The 27775-nt window shown below is 39.2% G+C and overlaps 1 protein-coding gene across 1 annotated transcript; it reads right to left on the bottom strand.

Moving 5' to 3' along the window:
• Positions 1 to 9879: 9879 nt before the first annotated feature.
• Positions 9880 to 14191, bottom strand: inhbc.1.L (inhibin subunit beta C L homeolog; the record flags this gene model as incomplete). The annotated part of the gene is given in 2 exon segments (NM_001085864.1): positions 9880 to 11244; positions 13723 to 14191. Coding segments are annotated over 2 exon segments (1104 nt in total). The 5' UTR covers positions 14081 to 14191.
• Between the last annotated feature and the right edge of the window lie 13584 nt (positions 14192 to 27775).

The raw sequence follows: 27775 nt of genomic DNA, 5'->3' as shown, positions 1-27775 counted from the left end.
GTTTCCTGCATCTCCTTCTCTATTAAACCTAGCGCTGCTGGGGTCTTTACCACTTTCCCTTAGTTTACATCAACACCAACAAATTCTGAACCAAGGTTTGCTAAATTTACTGTCATCATCTTTGCTTGGAAATTCAGATATTGGACTTTTAGGCCTTCAGAATACAGCCCTGTCATTGCCCTCTGCAGTGGGGGACCCTGAATCTACTGCTTTGCAGACTTTACTGATGGCGTCTCTCCTGCAAGGTCCTCTTTTACCACTAGGAGGACTAGGGCTACCACAGCTTGATCTTCAACAAAACAACCAACAACAAAGCACCCTTTTGCCATCTCTCATGCCCCTGTTGGACTCATTACCTACTCCACAAACTGACGGAGCTGAGAAAAATGAAGCACCCCTGTCCTTACCTGAAACTTTCCCTGATAATGGTCTCCAACCACTGCTCTTCCCACCTGCATCACCTGCTCTGATGGCTCTAAACTCTACACTTCTCGCTGCCAGTCTTGGGGCTGTGGACTCCTCCACTTGCGCTGGACAGGTAACTGAAAAGGTAGGACATGCTCATTTTAAATACAAACATATTGCATGTTTACAGAGACCCTATGTTAAAATTAACTTGGTTTATCCTGCAAATGCAAATGAGGAGATTTTGTGAGCTTTACACTGATTAAACACACGTCCCCAAATTATCTAATTCCTTTGCTGACTTCTGTAGGAATTCTGTGCTAGCCCTTGTGCAAGCAAATTTTCAGGTGATTATTGCCTGAAAGCACATCCATCTTTAGGGTTTGCAGCACCCAATATGGCCTTATGTTCCATAATCTTAGGGTCAATTAGTAAATAAATATTGTTAAATAACACTGACATACACCTAAACTGGCAAAAGTATCTAATTTGTGTGTGTGTACGTGTGTGTATATGTATGTGTGTGTGTGTGTGTGTGTGTGTGTGTGTGTGTGTGTGTATATATATATATATATATATATATATATATATATATATATATATATATTGAATAAAGTACCCCCTCTTGTAAAATATAAGGATATTATAAGTTACCGAGGAGTTTCATGACCATATAAAAACACGAGGCCGAAGGCCGAGTGTTTTTATACAGGTCATGGAACTCTGAGGTAACTTCTAATATCCTCATATTTTGCAACTGGGGGTACTTTATTTATTTATTATAATACACAAATTTCAGAGTCATGTGACAGAAATTACATCACAACTCACCGTTTATAACTGATGACATCAGAACTCACCGTTTATAAGGATATAATTTACAGGATATTCATGGCTTTTGTGTATTATATAGTGAATAAAGTACCCCCTCTTGTAAAATATAAGGATATTATTAGTTACCGAGGAGTTTCATGACCATATAAAAACACGAGGCCGAAGGCCGAGTGTTTTTATACAGGTCATGGAACTCCGAGGTAACTTCTAATATCCTCATATTTTACAACTGGGGGTACTTTATTTATTATAATACACAAAATTTAGTGAGTCATGTGACAGAAATGACATCACTACTCACCGTTTATAACTGATGACATCACTACTCACCGTTTATAAGGATATAATTTACAGGATATTCATGGCTTATGTGTATTATATATATATATATATATATATATATATATATATATATATATATATATATATATATATATATATATATATATATATATATATATATATATATATATATACACACATACTTAGGACTTATTAGGTGCCAAAAAGGTAGTAGTTTATTACAACGTTTTGGCTAATAATTAGGCTTAAGTTGTTAGCCGAAACGTCGTAATAATCTACTACCTTTTGGCACCTAAAAAGTCCTGTGAGTGTGTTTTTTTAAATTTAATTAATATCTATCTAGACTTAACCAGCACCGAGGCTTATACTATTAATTTTTGTTGCTTGTAATACATACTACACACTTAAAGTGGACCCGTCACCCAGACATAAAAATCTGTATAATAAAAGTCCTTCTTAATTTAAATATGAAATCCAATTCCTTTTTTTATTAAAGCATTTATAGCTGTTGTAAACTCATTTAAAAATACCAGCTGTCAATCAAGTATTGCCTACCCCTCCTCTATGCCTAGGCATAGAGGCGGGGCAAGCAATTACTTTCACTTTCCATTCAGCACTTCCTAGATGTCACCGCTCTCCCTACATTCCCCCATTTCTCTTAACGATTTAATTGTGTAACCAGGGCATGGGGATGGACATTGGGTTCCTGTCACCTGGTGCACAAACAAGATTCTGAGATGATACAAGGCTTGCCTTAATAACAGTGTGCACAAAATGGCTCCTTCCTGGTGGCTTTAGTTATGAGTTCCCAGACTGATGGAAACAATATTCAAATAATTTATACAGTGTAATTAAAGTTCATTTTGCTTGACTTACATTATAAAATAGGATTTGGATAATTTTGTTTGGGTGACGGGTCCCCTTTAACCCCAGCACTCCAGGGAAAACAACTTAAAGGTAACATTTGGTAAAAAGAGACACTTTTACTTACAAAGTTTGTACAAAGTATGCATAAGCTGACGTGCCCTGTCAGGGCAGTGTCCATGCGTCAGTCCTAACTAAGTGAAAAAAGAGAATATCTTTGGGGGGTGAAAGACAATACCTGCTTTTCTCTTTATTCGGCATAATCTCTTCCAAAGATGCCTCAATAACTACTCTCCCAACCCCTGCCTAATGGAGAGAAAATAAAGAGCAAAGTAGGTATAAGTTTTCCCTGGGAGCTATACAGTATATTGGACTGCTGGGGTTGTGTGTATCTATATATATCAATATATGTCAAAATTAGGGACACACATGTTTGAGGTTAGTCTTATAGTATTGAGATCATGCGTGATTGGTATGCGTGATTTAAATTGAAAATTCAGGAGCATACTATCATGGCATATACAATTCAAGGTACATTACGAAATGATTTCCTTTTTCGTATTTTGCATTTCACTCTCTAAATGCAAAGTCAGTGCAGTATCCATTCGGCTTGAAAGAACCATTATAGAATTTTTAACATTGAATTTTTTTCTATGAGCTGTGAAAGTCTTTCCCAAGACTTCCCCAAGAGATTGCATTAACATGGCACATGCAAGTTATCTAATGTATTCAAAGTATTTTCATATTTGCATGATAGATTCACATACCAAATTTGTAATATGAGGAGGCCACAGCGCAATATTATTCATGCATAAAACAATCCAATTGGTGTCTGTAATTCGTTGGACTATACCAAATCTGGTTTTAGAAATAATAAAAAACACACTCTTGGTAAAGGCAGTTAGCAAAATGTGTCTCATTCTTCAGTGCACAATGAAATTGACAGAAAACTGCTTTTATTAGTCCATCCTTCCAAACTCAATCTATTTCTCTGCTCAGAGATGCCTGAACTTAAGTTAAATGGAAAGTTTTGCCTGTTTATAAGTAGGATACAGCTTTGTCTTGTATTAAAGATTGAATAAGAGAGTTCTTTGCAGCGCTCAGTGATTTTTTTTTTAGAATCAGTTAAAAGAAAGAGCTTGCCGACTGCTAGCAAAAGCTGTCCATACACAGGGTGTCCATTTTGACAGAATGGCCAGGTCACTTGCAGTTTAGTTGCCCGTGTCAATGGTCAGAGGCAAGTGGCAAGGAAATAATGATCACTAAAGTTTCGGATCATCAGAATACCTAAAACAGTTGAGCCCTACCTTTCAGTAATTATTGTGTAGAACGAATTCTGTGAGTAGAACTTTGGGATGGAGCTCAAAAGAGACCTCTCCATTCAGAACAGACACATGCAAAACCTTACAAGCGTTTTATAGGAAATCTAGTGTCCACTGGGATGTTAATGTATGGTGGCTTCTATTTTTGTTACTGCAGGGCATATAAAGAGCCCCATTTGTGATAGATCTGCCCAGTGTCAGACTGGGATCCCTGGGGCCACCAGAAAACCTTTGAGTGCGGGCCCACTCTCCAAATTATATTTCCTTTTTTTCTTCTTTAACTTTTCTTCTTTCTTCTTTTTCATATTTTTTTCTTATTTTAATCACTTCTCCTTCCATATTATCATCCAGTCTTCCCTTCATTTCCACTCTTCTCTCTTAGAAATGGGGGAATGGCTGTGGTATAGACATACAAGGCAAATAATTGGGTGAGCAGAAGGGCCCACTTATACCTGGGCCCACTTGGAGTTTTCCTGGTATCCCGGTGGGCCAGTCCGACACTGTTTGTATCTTACAAAACCACACAAGCACAGGACTTTCTAAAATGATCACAAATTAGTGTGCATATTAGCGCATAATTGCATCTGTTGAAATTGCACTATACACAATAAATGACCCCTCCTTGTAATGCAAATTGTGGAGAATAACTGTGTAGATCATACAGTCTTAGCACTAGCATTACTGGTGCTCCCAAGGCAGTGTATGAAGTGAAAATGGATAAAGTAGCTTTCCCAGATACAGGGTTAATCTTTATATTCCACATCACTGATCAACTTTAGTATCTGGCTATAACTGGTGTTCAACCAGACATCACTAGTTCTTACTAGTATTGAGAAACATGTTCCTCGCCGGTGCCATATAACCATGATGTAAGGTGTACTTTGTCTATTGAACCCTCCGACCACTGCATGAGCAGAAAGCGTGATACGAGCAGTGCAGCTAAAAGGAAAGCACTTTTATCACATTTATCTCATTAGTGTGCCAGTGACCTTCAATACGTTACCTACTAGGCTCCAAGCCTAAATTTTGGGACTTGAATCTGTGTTGTGGCGCTGCTGGTAAATGATACACATGGAACTTTTAAAGATTAAGCAAATACACAAACAGGAACAGACACAATGAGGAGAATTCGCTTTTTTGTAAACAGCCTTAGGTTGTACAGTCCTGATATACTACACCAAAGTTTATATGAATACCTTCCTTTATATAAATGAGAAGTATATCAGAATACTGCTACAGGCAATTTCCTCTCTGGGAACAAGAAGTAGGTATATGTTCACATTTCTGATGTTTTTCTTTTCATTTCCATGATATTAGCAGTCTATTATAAATGCATGCCCCCTGCATCCCGGTAACAGCCAAACAGAATGGTGAAAGCTTATGTTATCAACAAGGAAGCATCTCCTGATGCTTCACTGCTCAGTTGCTTATATCACATTGAGACTTTTCCAGGATCTTAAGATCTTGGCATTTTGTAGGGTCGCTTCCAGGATAAAAGTTGTTGCGCAAAAAAAAATTAAGTTGCACAGAATTTAAGGCTTTACATAAAAAAACTGATAGTGTTGTTTTGGCATCAGCGTGAGCTTATGCAAGCTTAGTTAACATTAAGTTCAAAGCACTGACTTATTGTCACAGAGATAAAGCAAATCAAGATCAAATATTAGGAATTGTTTGTTTGAATAAGACTCTATGGGAAATGGCAGTCCGACATTCTGGGGATTTTAGGATAAAGGTTTTCCAGGTAATAGATCCAACACCTGTATGATGCAAGGTACTGTAAATATTTTTTAGCTCCATCAGGACTTGTATGGGGTTCATTTTTGAATAAAACTGTTATATATTGCAGTGCAGATACCATCTGCTGGGATATTTAGAGAAAAAAAGTCACTGAATGAGGGCAACACATTGGAACACCTTTATAAAGCTTATAAGGATAATTAATTGATTAAAGAGCCCACAGTGGAGAAGGAATCAGAATTGTGTTTGCTTTTGCTGATCAGTCAAAGCTAATTGCTGATTGGCTGCTATGGATTTCAACTCCAGAGTAAGATCTGCTGTATTTTGGTTAATTATACCCTGTGTCTTAGTAGAACCCCAGCTAGTTTAATGAAAAAGAATGAAAAGGCAGAGAATTTCTGATATAGAGTAAAACATATTACATTACAGCACCTACTGGTATGAGACCAGTCAGTGGCTTAACTATAGAGAAAGCAGACCCTGTGGCTGCAGGGGGGCCCAGGAGGTATAGGGCCCTAATTTATATACAGTTTCAATAAATATTAGTAAAACAAGTCAACCTCTAAACATTTTGGGGGCCTGAAAAATAATTTGCTGTGGGGCCCAGTAATATCTAGTTACACCACTGAGACCTATTATCCAGACTGCTCGGCACCTGGGGATTTCCAGATAAAGTCATTGAAACATTAAGCCAATAAGTTTCTGGTGGTTTGTTTTACACTCTTTGTACTTCCCAGAGCTTTTCTCATGTATAATTGTGGAAAGTACTCACTGTGTACCCTCAGCCCAGTGGTTGTGTTTATAGTGGGAAGGTCCCACATTAAACCCTTCAATCAAATGGCAAGGAAAAGAAGGCATAGGCACAATAGAACCTCGGCAGCATTTAAGGGACTGTTCACCTTTAAAGTCAATTTTAGTATGTCGTAGAGAGTGATGTTCTGAGACAACCTGCAATTGATTTTTATTTTTCATTATTTGTGGTTTTTGAGTTATTTTGCTTTTTAATCAGCAGCTCTTCAGTTTCCAATTTCAGCAATCTGGTTAAAATTATCCTAACAACCATGCACTGATTTGAATAAAAGGATGGAATGTAAATAGAAGATGCCTAAACAGAAAGATAAGTAATGACAAAGTAGCAATAACAATACATTTGTAGTCTTACAGAGCATTTGTTTTTAGATGGGCCAGTGACTATTTGAAAGCTGGAAAAGGTCAGAAGAAAAAAAGAGAAGAATGAAGGCCAACTGCAAAGTTATAGAATAGCCATTCTATAACATACTGAAAGTTAACTTTTTAAGTGATTTTGTTTGTTGTTTCTACAAGATTTCCAGGCACCTAAACCTCTCCATATACTATAATAAGAATAAATTAAAATTAATTAAAAAAATGCACATACAACTCCTGATAACTGAGCCCAGTTATGAAGGCCAACTGCGAAGCTGCATATAATTAGCCATTCTTTAACATACTGAAAGTTGAACCAGTGAATTGAGGGGGGCATATGGGTCATAACTGTTTGCTTTTGAATCTGAGCTGCATGATAAGGATCAATTGCAAACTCACTGAACAGTTACCCTATATACTTGAGTTTAAGCCAAGTTTTTCAGCATCCAAAATGTGCTGAAAAAGTCTACCTTGGCTTATACTTGAGTCAGTAGCTGAGATTGCAGTCACTTTTAATCATTCCTATACCAACAGTTCGCTTGGGGAGAGACTGCAATATCCCACAGCGCCCTCTGTTGGTTATATGAAAGAATAACAGTGCGCCCTCTGTTGGTTATATGAAAGAATAACAGTGACTGCAATATCACACAGCGCCATCTGTTGGTTATATGAAAGAATAACAGTGCGCCCTCTGTTGGTTATAGGAAAGATTAACAGTGACTGCAATATCACACAGTGCCCTCTGTTGGTTATATGAAGCATTAACAGTGACTGCAATATCACACAGCGCCCTCTGTTGGTTATATGAAAGAATAACAGTGCGCCCTCTGTTGGTTATAGGAAAGATTAACAGTGACTGCAATATCACACAGTGCCCTCTGTTGGTTATATGAAGCATTAACAGTGACTGCAATATCACACAGCACCCTCTGTTGGTTATACGAAAGATTAACAGTGATGGCAATATCAAACAGCACCCTCTGCACATGGTAGTGGGACAATGGGACAATGCACACAGTAATCCGTTTGGCAATTCTCTGTCACCATCAACGTTTTTGGCTAACTATCTATATTAGAAACATTTTTTTATTTTGCACAGCCTATTTAGCCAGTTTTTATTTTTACACTGAACTGTTTAAATATGTTAGATATATAAGAAGGGATGAGATGAAATGTAACTGAAAGCTGGATGAACCTTGATTTCAGATTCAGAGGCAGTTAGGCCAGATCTTTACCTGTGCTCAATAGCATCTGAAAGCAAAATTAACTAAAATGTAATGTATAATTTGCAACCTAGCATTTATCATCTCACCAGCTGTTACATATTTTAATATTTCCCAGTGTGCAGCCAGTGGAACCAAACATTTCTACCTAAGCTCTGCTAAAAGGCACCATCTTTAAATATAATGCATAACAAACAATAGTACATTGCAAAATGCTAAAGTTATGTTCAGAACCAATACAAATCTTTTTGTATTTTACTCTATATATTTTAGGCATGTACCAAACCCAAGACTTTTTTTCAGTATTAAAGAGGTAGCTCACCTTTAAGTTAACTTTTAATATGTTCTAGAATGGCTAATTCTAAGCAACTTTTCAACTGGTCTTCATTTTTTCATAGTTTTTGAATTATTTGCCTTCTACTTCTATTTCCAGCTTTCAAATAGGGGTCACTGACCCCATCTAAAAGACAACTGCTTTGTAAAGCTACAAATGTATTGTTATTGCTACTTTGTATTACTCATTTTTCTATTTATATTCCAGTCTCTTATTCAAATCAATGCATGATTGCTGGGGTAATTTGGACCCTAGCAACCGGATTGCTGAAATTACAAACTGGAGAGAAGCTGCATAAAAAGCTAAATTACTAAAAAAAAACACAAATAATAAAAAATAAAAACCACTTGCAAATTGTCTCTGAATATCACTCTCTACATCATACTAAAAGTTTACCCAAAGGTGAACAACCGCTGTAAAATAATCATGTAGTTATCGGTATGGTGGCCTGCTGAACCCAGATGATATTTATGTACTGTTTTGGGAATTTGAAAATTTCATTTGTCGAAGGAACAAAATAAAACGTGCCACATCACAGACAATGCAATGTTTTTGATTCTTCTCAAATATACAAATTAGGCTTTGGTAATTTAACAGTGTGTAGGCCAAATTAAAAAATAAAGGATTTAGTTCATCCCTTTAATAAAAGCAGATCGTTGACTTTTAGAAATGTCCTTAATTTAGAATTCAGATATGTTTTCAAATTTTGTCTGACTGAACCAAATGTTATGCTTGTCTGAATTGTGTTGTAGACCCAATGAGATTATCTTTATCCTGTTAAGTGCTGGTCAATTTGTACAACTGACTTCAAGTTTTAATATACAAAACTGTGTTTTTATTAATTTTAAAGGATAACTATACCCCCCAAAATGAACCCTTAACCAACAGATGGCAATTTTCTATTTAGGATTACCCAATGGCACATTACCGCAATAGTTATACGGAAATGGTTTATGGAGATAAAGCAGGGGCAGGGTTTTACATTTGAGCTGTTTAATGTGATATGTTTTTTTATAGAGACCTACATTGTTCAGGGTTATAGTGTTCCTTTAATATGTAATATTTGGTGCACGCCTGCCAAAGCTTTCTACAAGCCACAACCCAATTCTCTAGGAAAATACAAATGACTGGCTCGTGTTTAGTTCTCTGATTGTGGCATAGTTTTAGGCGCAGATTTATCAAAGGTCGAGCTGAATTTTCAAATGAAAAAAAATTTCGAGCTTTTTTTGTGTACTTTGTGTACTAGGGAATAGTCCAAATTCAATTTGAATTTGAAAAAAATTAAAAAATTTAAATATCGAAATTTGAAAAATGTAAAAATTCAACTTCGACCATTCGCCATGTAAAACCTGGCGAATTGCTATTTTAGCCTATGAGGGACCTCCTAGAACTGGAGTCAATTTGGTGGACTTTTAAAAATCAAATGTTTTTTTGGAAAAAACTTTGAATCGAATTCGATCGAATGCGTTATTCCTTCGATTCGAATCCGGCCGAATCCAGACCTATTCGACCAAAAAAGAACTTCGACTTAATTTCAGTTGGTCTTTTTGAATTCGAATTTCGACGTTTTTTCAATTCGAAATTCGACCCTTGATAAATATGCCCCTTAGTGTTTAATTGTTTTAATGTAGTACTAGAAAACCCCTTAATCGAATTTAAAATCTCTCCCAAACAACGAAACAAACTGAAACTGTTTCTTTTTTTTCCAGGCAATATTTTATTAAACAGTGATAAAGTAATAAAATAACAATGTACAAATAACATAGAAAATATAATACATTAGAGTGGTGGCGTTATTCACCATCAGAAGGTGCTCTCTGCCAGGGAGGATTAAAACATTGTCAATCATTATTTCAAAATGACATTTTGAGTTCTGAGAAGTGAAGCAATGGATAAGAGGTATTTGTCATTCTGATCCCATCCATATTTTCAAATTGGCACTTTAAATTGTAACATGATGCGTCTGACTTGTAAGAACCGTTTTTGCTGTAAATGCAAGATTTAGTTGCTTGATCTTTGGTACAAGAGCTATAGGATGTGTGTTAAATTTACTGATGTCTTGCTGAAATAATAAGCCACACAATACCAAGAAATGGCTGCTGACCTTGCTGGACAGTATTGTGCTACAGCTCCCTAGATCCGTTTAGAGAGGGTGATCTTGTTAACGATTCCCATGAATTTGATAAGTGAATGTGGAATCAGTTTTTTCACTTGTTCTTCACCTGTCTAAAGCATCTCGAGCAAATAATGAAGAGAAAAGCCAGCTTCCCTCTTTTTTAATGTAAATGTCCCAAACTGATGTAGCCCAAGCCCTAGCTACACCCACAGGCTTCCACAATCATATCGGCAATGTCAGTCTTGAGAACGTTGTTATTTCTATCAAAGTAAAGCATGGACAAAGGGCGCCTTTTGGTAGGGACACAGCATGAGTTCACTGCTGTCTGGATATTGTTGGCCTTAATGAGATTTAATACCGTGGTGTGGAATGAGGCTGCCATACCTGGGGCTCCAGCGATATGCATTGGGCAAAGGCCCATGCAATAATTTATCTGATATCCCTCTGGTTTTATAATCCAATCATTCCACCCAATATCCTTGAAGTCTACATAATAGTCTTTCCTACAGCACAGATTGGAGTTCTGATCACAGTTAAGACTTCTCTTTGTAGCATGGTGACTTTGTTCATGGACTTTGGCCTGTGCTACCAGAAATGGCTGGTGGGAATTATTGGGATTGGCTAAAACTGGCACATCTTGGCATCCATCACAGTTCAATTCCAACTGTAAGCTTTTATTCCCTCCATCAAAGAAAGTCTGCAGCATTGACTTTAAAGAGAAAGTTTGCCAACCAGTCCATCGTGGCTCAATTAATTTTTCACTGATCAGTATACGTCGAGAATAAGCTTCTTGGACCAGGTATAATCGAATCGTTTCATTTTGCTGGCTCGTCCTGTTTGCCTTGAAGAAAAGCCACAGGTGGGCTTGTAGAACATGTGCACTTTGCTCCTTGTCTCTTGTAAACTGGAAGTTCAGTGTAATACTGTTTTCATTGGTATATTCTGTGGGAAGAGAACAGGTTCATCATGAGGATTTATACATATATCAGAATGAGAATGAATTATGCAAACATTATTATTTAAGACAATGAAAAGGAATAGTGATGAAACCATTAGGGCTTTGCTATTTACAGTGTTTTTGCATCCAGGGAGAACTGTAATAATCAAAACACCCTTCCAACATTCAGCCTTTACCCACTCTAATGAAAAGTAAACACCCAGACAAGTCTTGCACACAAACAGGAATACAAAAACATGAAATACCAAAAGAACATGATTCTTCGAAGGAATATATCCAAACATTGGTGAACCTTTTATCTCCCAACTGTCTCAATATCATATGCAATGCAGTGAGTCCGCCATGACATTGTGTTGCATACACCTGAATACAGTGATTGGATATTGTAATAGAACTATATGCAGAACAGTATATGCTGCCTTTAGTGGGAAGTATAAGCATTAGCTGTGAGATCAATAACTATTCTCCACCTGTCTGCAACCTTTACCCTCAGATTAGTTACCCCTAGCTACATTTTCTAGGACTGCCTATGTGGATGCAAATTCTTCCTCTGCCCATTAGATGTCACTGTCATGTTGTGCTAACTCAAAGAGAAGGTGGGTCAGTAATACAAAAGTGTAAAAATGGTAAAAATCAGAGCATTCCACTGTTTTCTTCCTGGTGTTTTAAGGCACTCTACGATAACTTGAGTCAATATGAGCCTACGAATGCTGCATAATGCTGGCGTGTGCAAGGGGGTCTGAGTGGGCTTTCTGATGTGCCTGAGGTTTGGGGCAGTAGGTGCAACATAACCTGCTTGTTTGTGCAAAGTATTAAGGCAACCCTAGATGTAATTTTCAAGTCAATAAAATGCTGAAATGTTATTGGGCCAGTAGTGCTTAAAATGCATTACCTCCAGATTGATTAAGGTGTGATATTTACAATAAGATTAATAGAAAGTGGTGCTAATAGCATTTTTACAGGCACCAAACTGCTATTATATCTGGTACCAGTCAAGATTTTCATGAGTGAGATCCAAGTTTTTCAGCCTCAAAGGGTCCTACCATATACTGAAATACAAGACACATTGGCCACAGGGGCTTATTTATAAATAAAAGTACTTTTCTTGCTGGGCAGTGCACATGGCAATTTGGGCAGTAGTGCCAGTTTGCAGATGAGAGCACTAATACAGCATGATGCATTCTTTGTGCATTGCCCACTTATGTGTGCATTGGGCTAGATTGTAAGCTCTTGGTCGCTGGCCCCTCTGATTCCCCCCTCTTATTCTGTAACCCATGTTTGTTAAATTATTATGAGTCCTGTTTGTTATAAATAATGTTAAGGGCTGAGTAACTTGATTGTAAACATGATTGTATGGGGTATGCTAGAGGGATGGTGGTTCAAAAACTACATGGCTGGTCCACCTAGGGGACCTGCAACAGTGTCTGGGTCAATATCTGTAAGAGGTTCACTCACCAAAGGTTTGACCTCAAAGGGGGTGACTGACCAAAAAAAAAAAGTCAGACAACCACTGCTAGAAGGATTTCTAGAAAAGTACCCCTTGCTCTTCTGACTTGACCCCCTAACATAAAAAAAGTAGGCAAGGGCTGCCTGTTGTGGTGGGACCCAAGGCAAAACAGACATTGCATGGCCCTGTTTTTTTATATCAAATCCTATGACCCTTCATCTGTGGTTGATCTACAACTCTCAGGACTCCTGACAACCTTGTGTGGTTGGTAGGTGCTGCCTGGGAGTTGTACCTCAGCATGCTTTTCTTTAGTCATGTGAAGCAATAACTGTTTTTTTGCTGATTTTAGCTTACTTGAAAGGAAATACATGCACGTATTTACTTACATTCAAGGTAGAGTATCCTTTTAATGAGCTAACAAAATGCAGTGACTCAGCATGTAAAAGCTGAGCTTATGGAGAGTGACGCAGCTCGGAATAACCTAATTCAAATCAATGTTGGATTTGTGGCACGGAGAACACAAACACAACACAAAGTATGTGCTGCAGCACTGAGAGAAAGAGCTTTGCATTAACAAGCTGGACACTGTGCCCTATATCCACTAAAAGACCAGTAAATAATCTAGGTATGTGGAATGTGCATAGGAGGACAGTGCAATGCATTTACTAACCCCATGGCATTTGCCTGAATCAGAGATAGTAGCACACCTGCCAATCAATGCAATGCACACTCATGCCCTAAGAAGTCACAATGGGGATCAGTTACATAAATGACATTTAGTCCAGTCTTGCATACCACATTTCTCTAGTTTAGACACAAGACTGTATTTTTTACTATGAAACAATTTATTTTCAATTCTAGTGTATCTCAGTGGAGCATAGTTCTAAATAATACACACATCTGTGCAAACTGGACAGCTCTAAAAATATCTTTGAAAGGCATCTGGCATCAATGCAATGCTAACCTAACATGTATTTAGCGGAAATGTAAATCTATCACACTAACAGGTCCTTACCAGTTTCTGCAAAGCTGATGATTTCATAGCTCTGCTGGTCTGTGTCAGTATTTTCGGTATTACTGTCCCAACTGTTAGATCCAAATAGCCCTTCCATTCTGGGCTTGTTAAGGTGCAGCCTTCTCAGAGCATTGGCTACAGCCCCTCGGGGGACCGGGTGGGTGATATTGGGTCTTTCCTTGAGATGGAGTTTCTGCAGAATCTGCTGCTTGGCCAACTCTATCATTACCTCCTTGTCTTGCACTCCACAGGATGGACATTGACTTTTCTTGGTCAATCCTTGAGTAGATGCTGCCAAAGCACCCAGCAGGGTGAGTAGGTAAAAACAAATGCCTTCTCTTTGGAATCTTGGAGCCATTGGAACAGAAACAGAGAAGTGGTGATCTGCAAAGATGTGCAATGATAAAGTGGCACGTTCTTCTGTCTCCAGCCCCTCTCACATTCACTTTCTTAGATGCTACTTAGCACTGGGTTCTGCAAAGCCAGCATCCTGCTTTTAAGAGCGACCTGGTCCAGCATTAACTGTCATGTGGCTACTGAGGCTGGGATTAACTTCCCCTGTCAGATGACAGGTCAGAGATGCAGTAACACAGGGAGCAACTGAGCCCACATTGCACTGGGTGTGAGGCTTTAGAAGGTTGGTTCTATGTACAGCTAGAGTGTGTGAGTGGAACCCTCAGCTTGTGGTACCATACAGGGGACACACAAGTAGAATGCAGTGGAACTCAAAAGTCTAATTGTTTCAGCAGCTGGGCATTTGGTAAGAATCCTGCTGTATCTTGCCAATGAGTCCTTGTCAATCACCCATAGAGAATCATAACTCAGATGAGCAGGATACCTTGAAAATCCAGTCAATTCCAGCCACCCTACAATACTTGTAACAGTGCCCTTTATACTGCGCTCTCCTCTCATAGCAGCCCTGCACTTGGCCGGTGTTAAATACAGGCTGGCCTTCCCCTTGGCACTGCCATTCACTTGGAGAGCACAGCCCTCTGTTATCTTCGATTGGTTGCTTCATTCCTCTTCTCTTATTTACCCCCCTCCCTTGTCAACACCAATAGCCACGTGGAGAGCAAGGTACCTGTCCGAGGGCAGAGTTGCAGGATCCAGAAGAGAGTTGATGCAATAAGGCAGAAGAGATTTCAGCAAATAACCTGACACTAAAGAAGGAACCAAACCGAATAAGACTGGATCTGTCAGGCAACCTGCTCACTGAAGGGATTCTGAAGGTGAAACTTCCATAAGCTTCTGGCAATCTCCTGTGCAAGATCAGTGAAGCTTCTCTGTATGTAGCAAGCAGCAGTGATTTACATTAGAACAAACGACACACTCAACTAATCTGTAAAACCTCAGGTGGCTGTGTCACTGAACTGCTGCAGATTTACTTGCTGACAGCAATGGTTACTTATTCACCGCCCAGAGCTGATTTATAGATTGCAAGCTAATACACAGCATGGTACATAGACATGAAGGTTAGTGGTAACTGACATTTGATTAAATCATTTGTCATGCACCGAGTCATTGTCTCCACCACAAAATTGCAAGTACATGCTCTGCTTCTTGCTGTTGGGTGCAATATTGGCAAATACAAGGGGACAGATTCACTAAAGAGTGAAAGCGATAATTTGCCAGATATCCCATCCACAGGGACATCGGCAATTCACTAACAGGCATAGAGGACAATTCACTAGCAAATGAGACCATTGCTAGCATACACTCCCACCCTATCGACAGGCGACTTTTGACTCTAGCGACTGGTCGTTACTTTGCCAATTCACTAAAATGTGCATTTTACTCAACGTTACCTCTATCACCAGAGTTTATTTTGTCACCGCAGACCAGGTGAACTGATAAAATGAAACAAAATCCTCCTTAATCTTATGTCAGTGACATCATATCCGTAAATTCATTAAGGGCTAGTCCACACGAAGAAATTCGGGGAGATTTTGTCGCCTTGCGACTCACTGAGGCAACTTTGGGCGACTATTGAAAGCGCATCGCCGCGTGTGCATTAGCGCAGGCGACTTTTCATTGCAACATATGGGGAAAAACGCTGAGGCAGTTCGGGGTTCTCCCAGAATCTCCTCGTGTGGCCTTACCCTAAAGTGTTAAAAAATGCTGGCAATGTTTCATTTTTTAAAGTGGGATTGAAATAGTAGTAACTATTAAACAATAACTAATTTGAGGGGCATGACATATTTGTTTAAGGGTGGGCTCATGTCTAGGGCATTGGAGGATCTCTCTAATTTTTATTTTGCTTCTTTGACATTTGGAATAAAAAGTGGCCACTTCAAGCATTTGCACCAACATCTCTAATAAAGATATCTATACAACTTTTATGTATCAGTCCTTTTCAAATTGACCTAAGCATAAGAGTACTTATTTTGTTATTTTCCAATATTGTACCATTTGTTAAACGGTACAATATTGGAACATACCAGTAATCAGAGCAGCAACAAAGTTATTGGAAGATATTGAGCAATATAAACGACTAATGAATTGGGGTCCTATCATTAGTCTACATATTTTTCACTATGCACATTCAATCATTTGCAGGATTATAGGGCTCATTAACAGCAGGAAAGCAGGGTGCTAAGTGCATACACTGGGCACAATTTGATTTTGCACCATCTCCTGCTTAAATGAATTGCCACAGGTCACTATGCTCTGTTTTGGGGCACAAAGACTTGCAGCTGGACCCATGAAAGCAGCGATGCCTTTGTATTCGTGTTTGGCAGGAGGGAGAGGCACGTAAATAGCCCCATAATTAAAGTGCTTCATGTGTTCTCTCTGCACTGGATTTTGCTGTACCAGCCATTCAGCCAATGTCAGTGCTCTAAGATACCCTAGAAGTGGCAACATCATATTTTGGGAAGAAGTCAAAATTTTCAGTGTTCCTTAAAACTGTTCTTTATGGAGTACACAGCAAAACCTTGACTTCCATACCATGCACCTTCTTTAATGGCTTTAGTTTTAGTGAACTGAGAGCTCAAAACTTCTACTTTCCTGAATGGTATCCACCACAGGGAAAGCATTTCCCATCCTTTTATGAGAACTGATGACAGGCAAATGGCAATTAAGGGCATAATAACCGCCATGGTTCTCCCTGAAAGCACAACGGCAGTAATAATTCTACAGTTGCCATTAGCTTAAAATTGAATACATTGATACGGGAGACATCTGGACTGGGTCCAAGCTTATGTAGGGAACCATAGGATTTATGTCACTTTTTGGCCTTACACTTCCTTATCCCTTAGTTGCCGGACAGGTGCCCTTGTATCTAGTTTTGCTCTTCAGCATATATATATGTCATTGGCCCTTAGGCTTGTAACAACTTCTGCCCATACTTGAAATAATGTTTGGCATTCAGTTGTTGACCCAGCTGGATGTATTTCAGGGAACCTGGGATCAACAAGGCCCTAGTAAAGTGTGCTGTCCAAGAGGGACCCTACATCTAGTAAAGTCATGGAGCAGGGACCCCGTCAATGAGGCTTTAGTAAGATACAGGTTTGTTTATGTTATAGCACATTATGGGAGAGTGAGACAGAGTTTTCTCCCTTATGTATTTTTTTTGTATGGGATCTGGTTCACGTAAGGCACTGAAACACTAGGGATGAACCTTAAAGGACAAGGAAAGCTAAACTGAAGTAGGCTAAAAATGCTGTACATTATGTTTTGGGTTTCTGTACCAGCCCAAGGCAACCACAGATCTGTGTCTCCAAAGATGCCCCAGTAGCTCCCCATCTTCTTTTCTGCTGATTCACTGCATATGCTCTGTGCTGCTGTCAGTTACTGAGCTTAGGGACCCACTCACAATATAAAGTACACATAGAATGTAAGTGTCACAGTATGAGGTTGGTTAGTAATTAATATGGATAATTGTTACATGACAGCACAGAAACCAGTGCAACTAGCTTCAGAATTTAATAATCAGCCTTGTAGCATCAGCTTATATTTCAGACGAACCTCATTTTCTGCTTGATAATTTGACAACCTCTAAACGCCGCTTCTCAACAGCTGTTCAGAGCCCACTGAGCATGTGAGTGTCACAGACACTTTCCAAGATGGTGACCCCCTGTGACAAGTTTAAAGTCCTGGATCATTGCTGCTATTTAAAAGTTGGAAATTTAGGCTGGTGCAATAAGTTCAGTATATAAAATATGGCATTTTTAGCCCTATTAATTTTTAGGGTTTAGTTCTCCTTTAAACTTCCCAAGCTGACTGTACTGACATTAATCTATTCTATTGCTCACTGCCTAAATGCTCATGAGTATATTTAACCCTGTGGATTGGGTTAATAGCATGTCACATTCCTTCTACAATACAGTATGGTGTATATGATCTAGCCAGGAAATCTTGCTTTGTCTGTGCTGCACTTTGCTTTAGTTTAGATTGACATTACTAGCATGATTTTGGAACCTGCTGGTGGTGACTATGGGCTCCCCCATCTGTTAACATTAAAATGATTAAACAGAAATGTCATCTTAAATTTACATATTTTTTTTTAAACAGCAACACAAATTTACAACTTTAGTGTCAGATTTATTGCATAAACTGTTGATACGTATATACCATTACTCTACTTAACATAAATAGCTATTATTTAGCTTGTGGGGGTCAGTAACCATAGTTTCACCCAGCCCCGGTGACACCAAACTTTGTGGAATTTGTTAGGGCATTGTCTGGCCAAGTAAATTAGCTTATAAAAGGGAAGTGATCTATGTATGAATCCTTTCCAAGCAACAAGTATAATCTCTGTATAAGAAGCCAGAAAAAAGGTGATCAAACAAGTGTGATAAAAAAGCCAAAGCGGCTAGGTGAAAAATGGCTGGTACTGGAAAAAAGGGGTTCTTCTCATAGCAACAGCAGAGAGAACCCCTAAGTTTTTTGCAGTTAAAATGTTGCTTAGGTTTTCTCCTGTACTAATCACACTTGAGGAACAGCAGGCTATTTAATTGCAACGGGATATATATTCAGCACATGCTCAAAAATGCAAAAAAAGGTTAGAATTTAATGGATCATGGCAGTTATAGTGCAGCAACTCTGGCACCATTTGCACAGTAAGGCTTTTGTACATAAAGTACAATTTGTCTGATAAAACCCTCAATCAGGCTTTAAATGTTCTTCAGCCTTTTTGTCACCATTCATATAATGCATATTATATTATTCATTTATTTTTGGCTTTTTATTTCATAATTTAGGGGGGGGGTACTAGTTATTCGGTTTTGTAACAGATGTTTGTATTGTTTTCTGTTGGTAATCATTGCTGGAATTTCAAATTGTCCTGCAGAAACTCGGGCAAGAGATAATGAGCCAGAAAGGGATCCACGAGAGGGCACTCCAAAGCATAGCAAAGGGCCAGGCTGCCCGATCACCTAAAGCTCCAAGCATCAGAAAAGTGGACTGAGATCCACTGTTTATTTCAAAAGAAAAAGAAGAAAAGGTAAGTCGTTTCATTTATAACAAAACATACCCATAATCAACACAGCTTACAGGGGGTGTTCACCTTTCAATTAACTTTTAGTATGATATAGAGAGTGATATTCTGAGACAATTTGCCATTGGTTTTAAGTTTTTATTATGTGTGGGTTTTGAGTTATTTAGCTTTTAATTCCGCAGCATTCCAGTTTGCAATTTCAGCAAATGATTAAAAAAGAAAAAATGAAGGCCAATTGAAAAGTTGCTCAGAATAAGCCATTCTATAACATAATAAACAGAACATGACAAGCAGGATAAAGTCATTTATTATGACAATTGATATCCTAGAATTCTGGCACTATATACTACCTTCCACATGAAATCCACTGGCATCCTGTTTTATAAGGAATAATCATAATAGTCAAACATCAGTGAGCAATAAGCGTATATATGGTGTGATATTTTAAAGATATTCTCACACCTTTGGTGCCAAAACAAGGAAGAGAAAGTGTGTGTGAATACAGAGGAGCCAACAATACCCGGGTACTTAACACAATAATCCAGAAAGATAATCTCTATATAAGGGATACACAGTGTTTCCAGATTGAATACTATATGCTGAAACCTTATAGATGTTTGTGAGTACCCGCCAGGTCCGGACTGAGAATTAAAATAGGCCCTGGCATTTCAGGTACACAGAGGCCCAATCAGCCTCCACCAGCCCACTAAATACTGACTTTCTATGGCACCTTATAGCAGCCCCTTTGGCATCTGCCAGAACCCACAAATTGCCAGTCCGGGCCTGGTACCCACCTTTACCAAGTATAACAGAGGATATATTTCTGTTGTCAGAAAGAGGGCTGGCACTTCCTTATTTAATTATTGATTTTTCCCTCATCTGGATCAGTGTCATACCTAGATGTTTTTACTGGGCCCCACAGCAAATTTATTTTAGGGCCCCCAAAATATCCAGAGGTTGCCCTGTTTTACCAGTATCTCCTGCAGCCACAGGGTCTACTTCCTCTGTAGTTACGCCCTTCATCTGGATTATTGTGATAAATACTCTGATTCGTGTTGATTAGTCTCCCCCTTTTTTTTGCACCTAAGGTATGTTCATATCATTAAAATACTGCACAGTATGTACCCTTTTAGCGCTCTCTTAGCCTGAAGAGCTAGAGTTTGACTCTTGAAACGTTTCACAGAGGATTGTGGGAGATTCATTGACCCCTGCAGAGAGTAAGAAGTCAGACAAATTTATACTGTCCTAATTATCAGGAATCATTTCAGTTTTATACCTGATTTACAATTAGGACAATGGCACATGTGATCAGTCACTCAGAACCCCCCCCTATGGTTTTAGTGGGGTACAAAACTGTTGCATTAATTCTTGGTTGATATGGGTTAAAGCTCAGGAGCAATTTTGCCCAGTGCTGATAAATGAGTAGTGTTTGTTTTATACCTAGGATCAGCCAGAAAAGGCAGTTTGGGAACTTACTTTTACCGGTAGTCCTGTACAATTTCTATTTTGTGGCTAAATTCAGTGAAAACCACATTTCCCCAGGCCTCCCCACATAATGCATTTTCATTAAAGAAAGTGAAAGTGAAAAGAATGGAAAGGAAATGTGTGATTCTCACATTGTGCAGTGTATCACAGACAGCCCGGGAGAAACGTGGTCTCTGTTGAGCAAGCTATGGAGAAAGGCACACAGGCGTATATTTTAGCTCAGTCAAGGTTTTATTTGCTCTCTTGTCAGCAAATTGCTAATAGATATGTTTCCATAGCCTTGTAAGAGCAATTCATGTTTTATTTGGGACAAATTAAAATTTAATTTTGGAGAACAAAGTTCAGGAGCACAAGCTTTGCTCTGTTGACCAATCAGCATATCAGAGTGTATGTGCCTCTCTAGCTGTCCTGTTCAGTTGCAAAAGCAATGGCCGAGAAGCTAGGAGAGGTGACAAAGCAGCCGGTGAACATTAGAAAAATTAGGGGCAAATTTATTAAAGAGCATGTTTTAGGAATCCTTAAGCACCCCAAGGAGTTTCCTGCTTAACAATACATTCCTGCCAGAAACATTATTTTTAACAAATCAACACATTTATCAAAGCAGACTAATTAGAGACTTTAACAGAATGCATTCAACTGCTTTGAACAGTGGAACACATTCATTTTCATTCATCTCTTTTTTTAACCTTTTGATCCAGAGGAAGGCAAAAAACCCCATCCAAAGCCTCTTCAATTTGCCTCAGAGGGGGAAAAAAATCCTTCCTGACTCTAAGATGCCAATCGGACCAGTGCCTGCATCAACTATGAGCCATCTTCCTTAACCCTTGCTAAAAAGCCATCCAACCCCTTCTTAAAGCTATCTAATGTATCAGCCTGTACCACTGATTCAGGGAGAGAGTTCCACATCTTCACAGCTCTCACTGTAAAAAACCCCTTCCGAATATTTAGGCGGAACCTCTTTTCTTCTAATCGGAATGGGTGACCTGACCTTGTGAACTCAGCATTAGTGCTATGTACTAACATCCATCAGCAGCTTTCATCCTAATGTATATAACACGCAGAGAGAAAGAGTTATTAGATAGAAAAAAATACTGGCATCATTTAACAAGCAATATGCACTGGTACTAATGATACCAATTAATGGTTAATAGGTCCTTTCAACTCTGTTCGTGTCTGGATTGCGGACGTGGGCACCCCTAGGCTGCTGGGTCCTAGTTCCCCCCCTCTAGAGTGCACACATGCACCGGTGCGCTGGGGAAGACATGGTTAGGAGTATGCATCCTCAGTGCTTCTTAGGTTGTAGATGGGCGCCATGCCACCCCTAAGATCTTGTGGCTTAGCCACAAATCCAGGTCTGACTCTGCTTCTCCACATTATTCTGTAATATTGTGGGCTATCAGCTTGGGCTCTTTAGAGTTAAACTATAAACAGCTTGAGTGGCAGTGTAGCATAGAGTACTGCACAGAACCAGTATTTGAAACCTGAACCTGACCCGCAACCTGCATTTTTCCCGTATTTTGAGCCAGCTACCCAACTCGCAACTGCCTTATCCCAACATGATCCGTGACCTGCTGACTAGGGATGGCAAATTTGACCCATTTCATTTTGCCAAAAATTCGCCGCCGGCAAAATTTCGCAGACGCTAATTAAAGTCAATGGGCATCACAATGCCATACAAGTCTATGGGCGTCATTTTTTGGCAAAACAAGGTGAAAAAATTCGCCCATCCCTACTGCTGACTACCAAAAAACAGGAAGTGCTGTTCCTGTAAACCGTAAGTGATATCAGAAGTGGGCAGGGGCAGGAACAAACATTTAAAAAATGTGTAATGGAATAAATATTGCTATAGATAAGACCCATAACTTGACCCTCTACCTGCAGACCCACCAACCTGCATCTATACACCTGAAAGTCATACCCGCAACCTGCAGGTTACCTGTTTTTTTTTTGCAGGGAATCTGGATGTTATTGTACTGGCTATTGGGAAAGTTTGATCTGGGAAAGGTAATAAACATTACTTTTTTCCTGGGCCATCCCTAAAGGGAGCACCTAGGGAAATAAACTTAGCACGGTGCCTAACATTGACATGGCATAGACATACAGGGTACTGTTATATTGATACACTATTTACTTATGTTAAAGGATGCAACGCTTAAAAAGTGATAGTGCCTTGTGTCCTGTTTTATTTATACCAAAATACCTTTATGGAAGTGTAATTTCTAAATATAACTTGGCAAGTAGCTCTAGTTCTATTATAGGATTCAACCTTTAGTCCAATTTAACTGCTTCAAGTCGCCTGATAACATGATAGATTGCGATACAGTAAATGCCAGCTGAATGACCAGTAAAGACACTAGTTATTGCTGTGCTAAAATAAATTGCCAAGTAATTTATTATTCACGTGCAGTGACATCACTGTCACTAAGTAATGTTTTAATTCCCTGTATGGGAATCACTCTGTGTTCATTGTAAATTGCTTCAGAGGATGATCACTCCACTTTTTACACAGCATGATAAATAGACCCTTAGCCACAGGTAGTTATAATAATAACTTACTGCAAATATTGCACACTCAAATGAACACTCACAGACACGTGATCAGTCTTTCATAAACTAAGGGGAAATACTGTACCAAAAAAACGACTGAACTGGGAGAAACTGTATAGATAACTGTATAGTGGATCCCTATATCTATCATGTAATATTAAAGGGGTTGTTCACTTTGCTAAAACTATTTTCAGTTTAGTTGTTTCAATTGATCACCAGAAATAGAGATTTTTATCAATTGCTTTCCATCTTTTATTTCAGACCTTTTTTCCAAACTTGAAGTTTAAAGTTGTAAATGTCTCTGGTGTTTCAGTCTGGCAGCTCAGTAATTCAGGTGCAGATTCTGAACTGTTACAATTTGCTACATTCGTTTTATACATTTCTAAGCAGCATCTCTGGAGTATTAGCAACTATTTTATTCTAAGGGCAAGGCAAGACTTGTTTTTACGGTGCGTTTTATAGAAAAGCTCTGTCGAGCGTAACTAGGCCACTGAAACCACACGTGAGTATCAACATGCGTTTTTCAGCACGTAGGTTTCTTTTCCCAACATGCACTTCTCATTGTTCTCATTCCCCATAATTCCGCTGGCTAGAAATAGAAAATAGAAAAGCTATTTAGAAATAGAAAAGCTATTTACATGCAAAATGGAGCAGGAATGATTGTCAATACGCCGTAAAAACCTATATGCGTTTTTCTTGCGTACAATTTGGACGCCATATTTAAAATAATTTAAATCTCGCAATAATTTGGATGCCATATTTAAAATACACTATGTATTTAGGTAAAGTGTGGTTTCAAACGTGCAGATCCCATAGAGTCTATTGATTTGGTAGTTTCTTGACGTATTGGTGTTTCTGCTGAAAAACGCCAATACTGGCGTCCCTGGAGGATTTCGGCTTGCAAGCGCCCTGCGAGATTTGCCATAGCGTGTTTTCCATTAATTTCAGTGGTAGTGCAGTTTATGTGTATTTACGCCTGACTGAGCTTTTTTAAAAACTCAACGTAAAACAACGCCATGTCTGGCCTTGCCCTAACAGCTGATAAAGATACGAAATGTATCAACTTACGTATCAATTTAGAACAGTTTACAGAGTTGGTGACTATGACAGCCAGTTGGGCAGGTTCAGGTTGAAGTTTGGCCAACCACTGCTGTTTAGGGTGGGGTGCAGGTCAGACTGGGGAAATAGGCTCCTCATTTGCTCCACAAGATTCTTTGTCTTGGAACCAGAGGCGCTTGCAGAAGTTGTGTGCAGAATGAGATGATGCTGCTACGGGTCAGGTGAGAGTTAAAGGAAAGGTGCTCTTTACTTGAAAAAGTTTGGCACCCCCAAGTGATTGTATATACTTACGTCACACCCTGGGCTGGTGCTTCTATCAGCAGAAAACTGCACCGGCCCGGGGTTCTTCCAGCGAGCACCACGGATCGATTGGCTTCCAGCTTCTTGCATGCACAGTAGCGCGAAAACCCAAACTTTAACAAAGAAATCAGCTATTTTGTTCTACTGCGCATGCGCCTGCCCCGGGAAATTTAAAGAAAGAAGAAGAAATCAGCCAATTGCTTTGTGGTGCTCGCTGAAAGAACCCCCGTTCCAGTGCAGTTTTCTGCTGATAGGAGAACCAGCCCAGTGTGTGAGGTAAGTATATACAATCACTTGGGGGTGCATAACTTTTGGCACCCCCAATTAAAAATGCTTTTCCTTCTCCTTTAAGGTTTTGTGGGTTTGGGTGGGGTTCCTGACCCGCACATCACTATCTGTGACCCCCTCCTAGAGCTGCTTTAGAAAGACAAAAGAAGGTGAAAAATGAAACGTCACACTTCAATATTAAAACAACAGTCACACAGAAAATAGAAAGTAATTGAATAAAGCCTTCATTTCTGGTGAACTATCCGAAGCCAACTGAATTGAAAAAAGTGTCAGAAGGTGAACAACCCCTTTAAATAGCAACATTCCTGTTTTAAATTGTGTCTTCCATCCGGCCAGTCATGTTGAAGGGGACTTGAAATAATTCAAAACTTCAGTTAGGAATCCTTACACGATTAAACAGATAACCAGTTTATAAAAAGATTAAACGTATTGATTTTCACAAGGACTGCTCAAAATTGAAAGTGTCAGCTGCTTTTTTAATCTGTCCCACAGCTGCGGGGGGGGGGGGGGCACATTTTGAGTTGGGTGATGTGCAACCCCGCAGGTAGATTGAGTAAGCGAAGTAAAGTTTCAGGATGATGTTACGTCATTTTGGATCCTTGTCAAACTTTTGCATTTAGATTGACCTATGCTCTCAGAGAGAAATAAGATGCTTTGTGGACCCAAAGAAATGTGAACTCCTGGTTGCCTGCCAGCTCCGCAGAGAACTTTATCAGACTATTAACTCTTTCATCTGGGAAACGCACACTTGTTTAATGACCTGTGTGCAAAGCTTACCTCAGATGGCCCTTTGAAAGGAACCTTTGAACCTGCTCTGACACTTGCAATCGATACGGTTACAGGTATGCACCACTGTACTCTATTTATTTTACCCCCAGAGCTGTGCAGTTGGTAGCATTGGTCCCAAAGACTTCTTGTTTCTGCAGAATAGGGAGCGTCTGCTGGCCGCTATTTACTTATGGCTATGGCAGAGCATTGAATATAGAACTTTCTTGCTCTACAGTCATTTTCAAATGCTGATACAATACTTTAGTAAATTGAGCTCTTTAGTAAATCGTGCTCTTAAATACTTACCACATGCTTAGCTTCTGCATTGCATTACATGTGTGGCTTATGAGCAGCATAGTGGAAAATAATGTCTGGTATTAATAATAATGTAGTTTGGATCAAGTACAAGGTACTGTTTTATTATTACAGAGAAAAAGGAAATTGTTTTTACAATTTTGAATTATTTGGAGCTGTGGCTTGATTTTGGCTTAATTCTGGGCTTTCTGGTTAATGGATTTCTCAATAATGGATCCCAAACCTGTACTAGTGCATATCAAGGGAAATCAGGCCCAGATTTACGATCAGGCCGAAAGGACCCAGGCCTAGGGTGGTATAAATTAAGGGGGGGGACAATGGAGGACACCGGCCTCTAGGCGCCCTCAGGGCAAATCCAGCCCTGGGGGCAACAATTACTTGCAGAGGGTTATTTGCTGATAATTGGAAGAGATGTACAGCAATACATTATCATGAGGACTTGTAACTGCTATTATACTAAGAGCACAGAACAGTTCTGCTAGCTGGTGAAGCGTATGATTTTTCCATTTATTTTGTTGCAAATAGTACTTTCAACATTGTATGCAGAGCCTTGTGTTCTAACAGGGCCTTCGACTGGCTAAGATATTTGTTATATCTGAAGTTTTAACATTATACAATACAAATCTACTGCTGAATATAGATAATTTAGGATTCTGTGATGGGGTCTGCCAAATATATTGCTTGGGATAAGCAGGAGAATCCAGGGTAGCTGGGTGTAAAGGGAAAGAGTAGAACTAAAGTAGGAATCAGAGACTTTATCAAAATGACAATATAATCTGGGCTTGTTCAGTGCACACAGTCTGTGTTATTTTCTACAGTCTGTCTGTATGTATTTCCCATAGACAACACTGAATTGGCATTCTCTAGTCTAGCTAGCAAAAGAGTGCTTATTTGGCAATACTAGGCAGTAAAGTTGAATGTCTGAAACATGTGGAAAAAAATGTTTTATTTCAGCCAGAATAAATTATTTTGGTGCCTGCTAGTAGTTTGTGGGTTAACTACTAACAAGGGCCAATGAGAAAACTTCATATTAAGGATATGAAGTTTTCTCATTGGCCCTTGGCACCCCAGGCCTACACTGTTCTGAATCTCTTAAAAAGTAGCAAGGGTTCGGCCACATAATGCCAAAACTTGGCAAAGGAAACATCCTTGGACACTCATGTAGAACACACGTTCTAAACAGCAACTGAAGCCCTTATTAAACATAGAGAACCCAAAGATAACAGTATTATGCCATATAAGTTAGATCCACATTAACATGCCTTCTTTGTTTCATAGGTGCATTGTACAGTCTAGTGTGCAGGGCACCAACCGAGATGCAAGGCTTAGAGGTGGAGGAATGTGCTGAAAGAATATGCAATTTAAGTAAAGGTTGGTATAACTTTAGTTCCATAGATCTTCTGATCAGTAAAAGCCTTATAACATCAGGTTATTAATAAGAGCTCATATTAAATCAGAGCTTAATGCTGGCTGTGCTGCACAGTTTGTGCATATTGTTATCACTCTAACTGGAAGTAAATACAGAACCCCCATGTGTGGTGGGCATGTATGAGCCCAAGGAACTCCACTTTTTCCATCCATTGACCAAAAGAAGGCTTGCAGCATAGTAGATAATAAGACGGACCAGCCCAGAGGCATAACTACAGAGAATGCAGAGGGGGGCCCAGCATGTATAGGGGCCTCATGAGGCCCTAATTCATATACAATTTCAATAAATATTGGTAAAACAGGTCAACCTCTAGATATTTTGGGGGCGTGAAAAAACATTTGCTGTGGGGCCCAGTAATATCTATTTACACCACTGGACCAGCATTTTCAAAGGCTCCAGGTCCAAGTGCTAGAGCACCAATGGAC

Source organism: Xenopus laevis, chromosome 2L, assembly GCF_017654675.1.
Source record: "Xenopus laevis strain J_2021 chromosome 2L, Xenopus_laevis_v10.1, whole genome shotgun sequence".
NCBI lineage: Eukaryota > Metazoa > Chordata > Amphibia > Anura > Pipidae > Xenopus > Xenopus laevis.
This window is presented reverse-complemented; position numbering and strand designations above follow the sequence as displayed.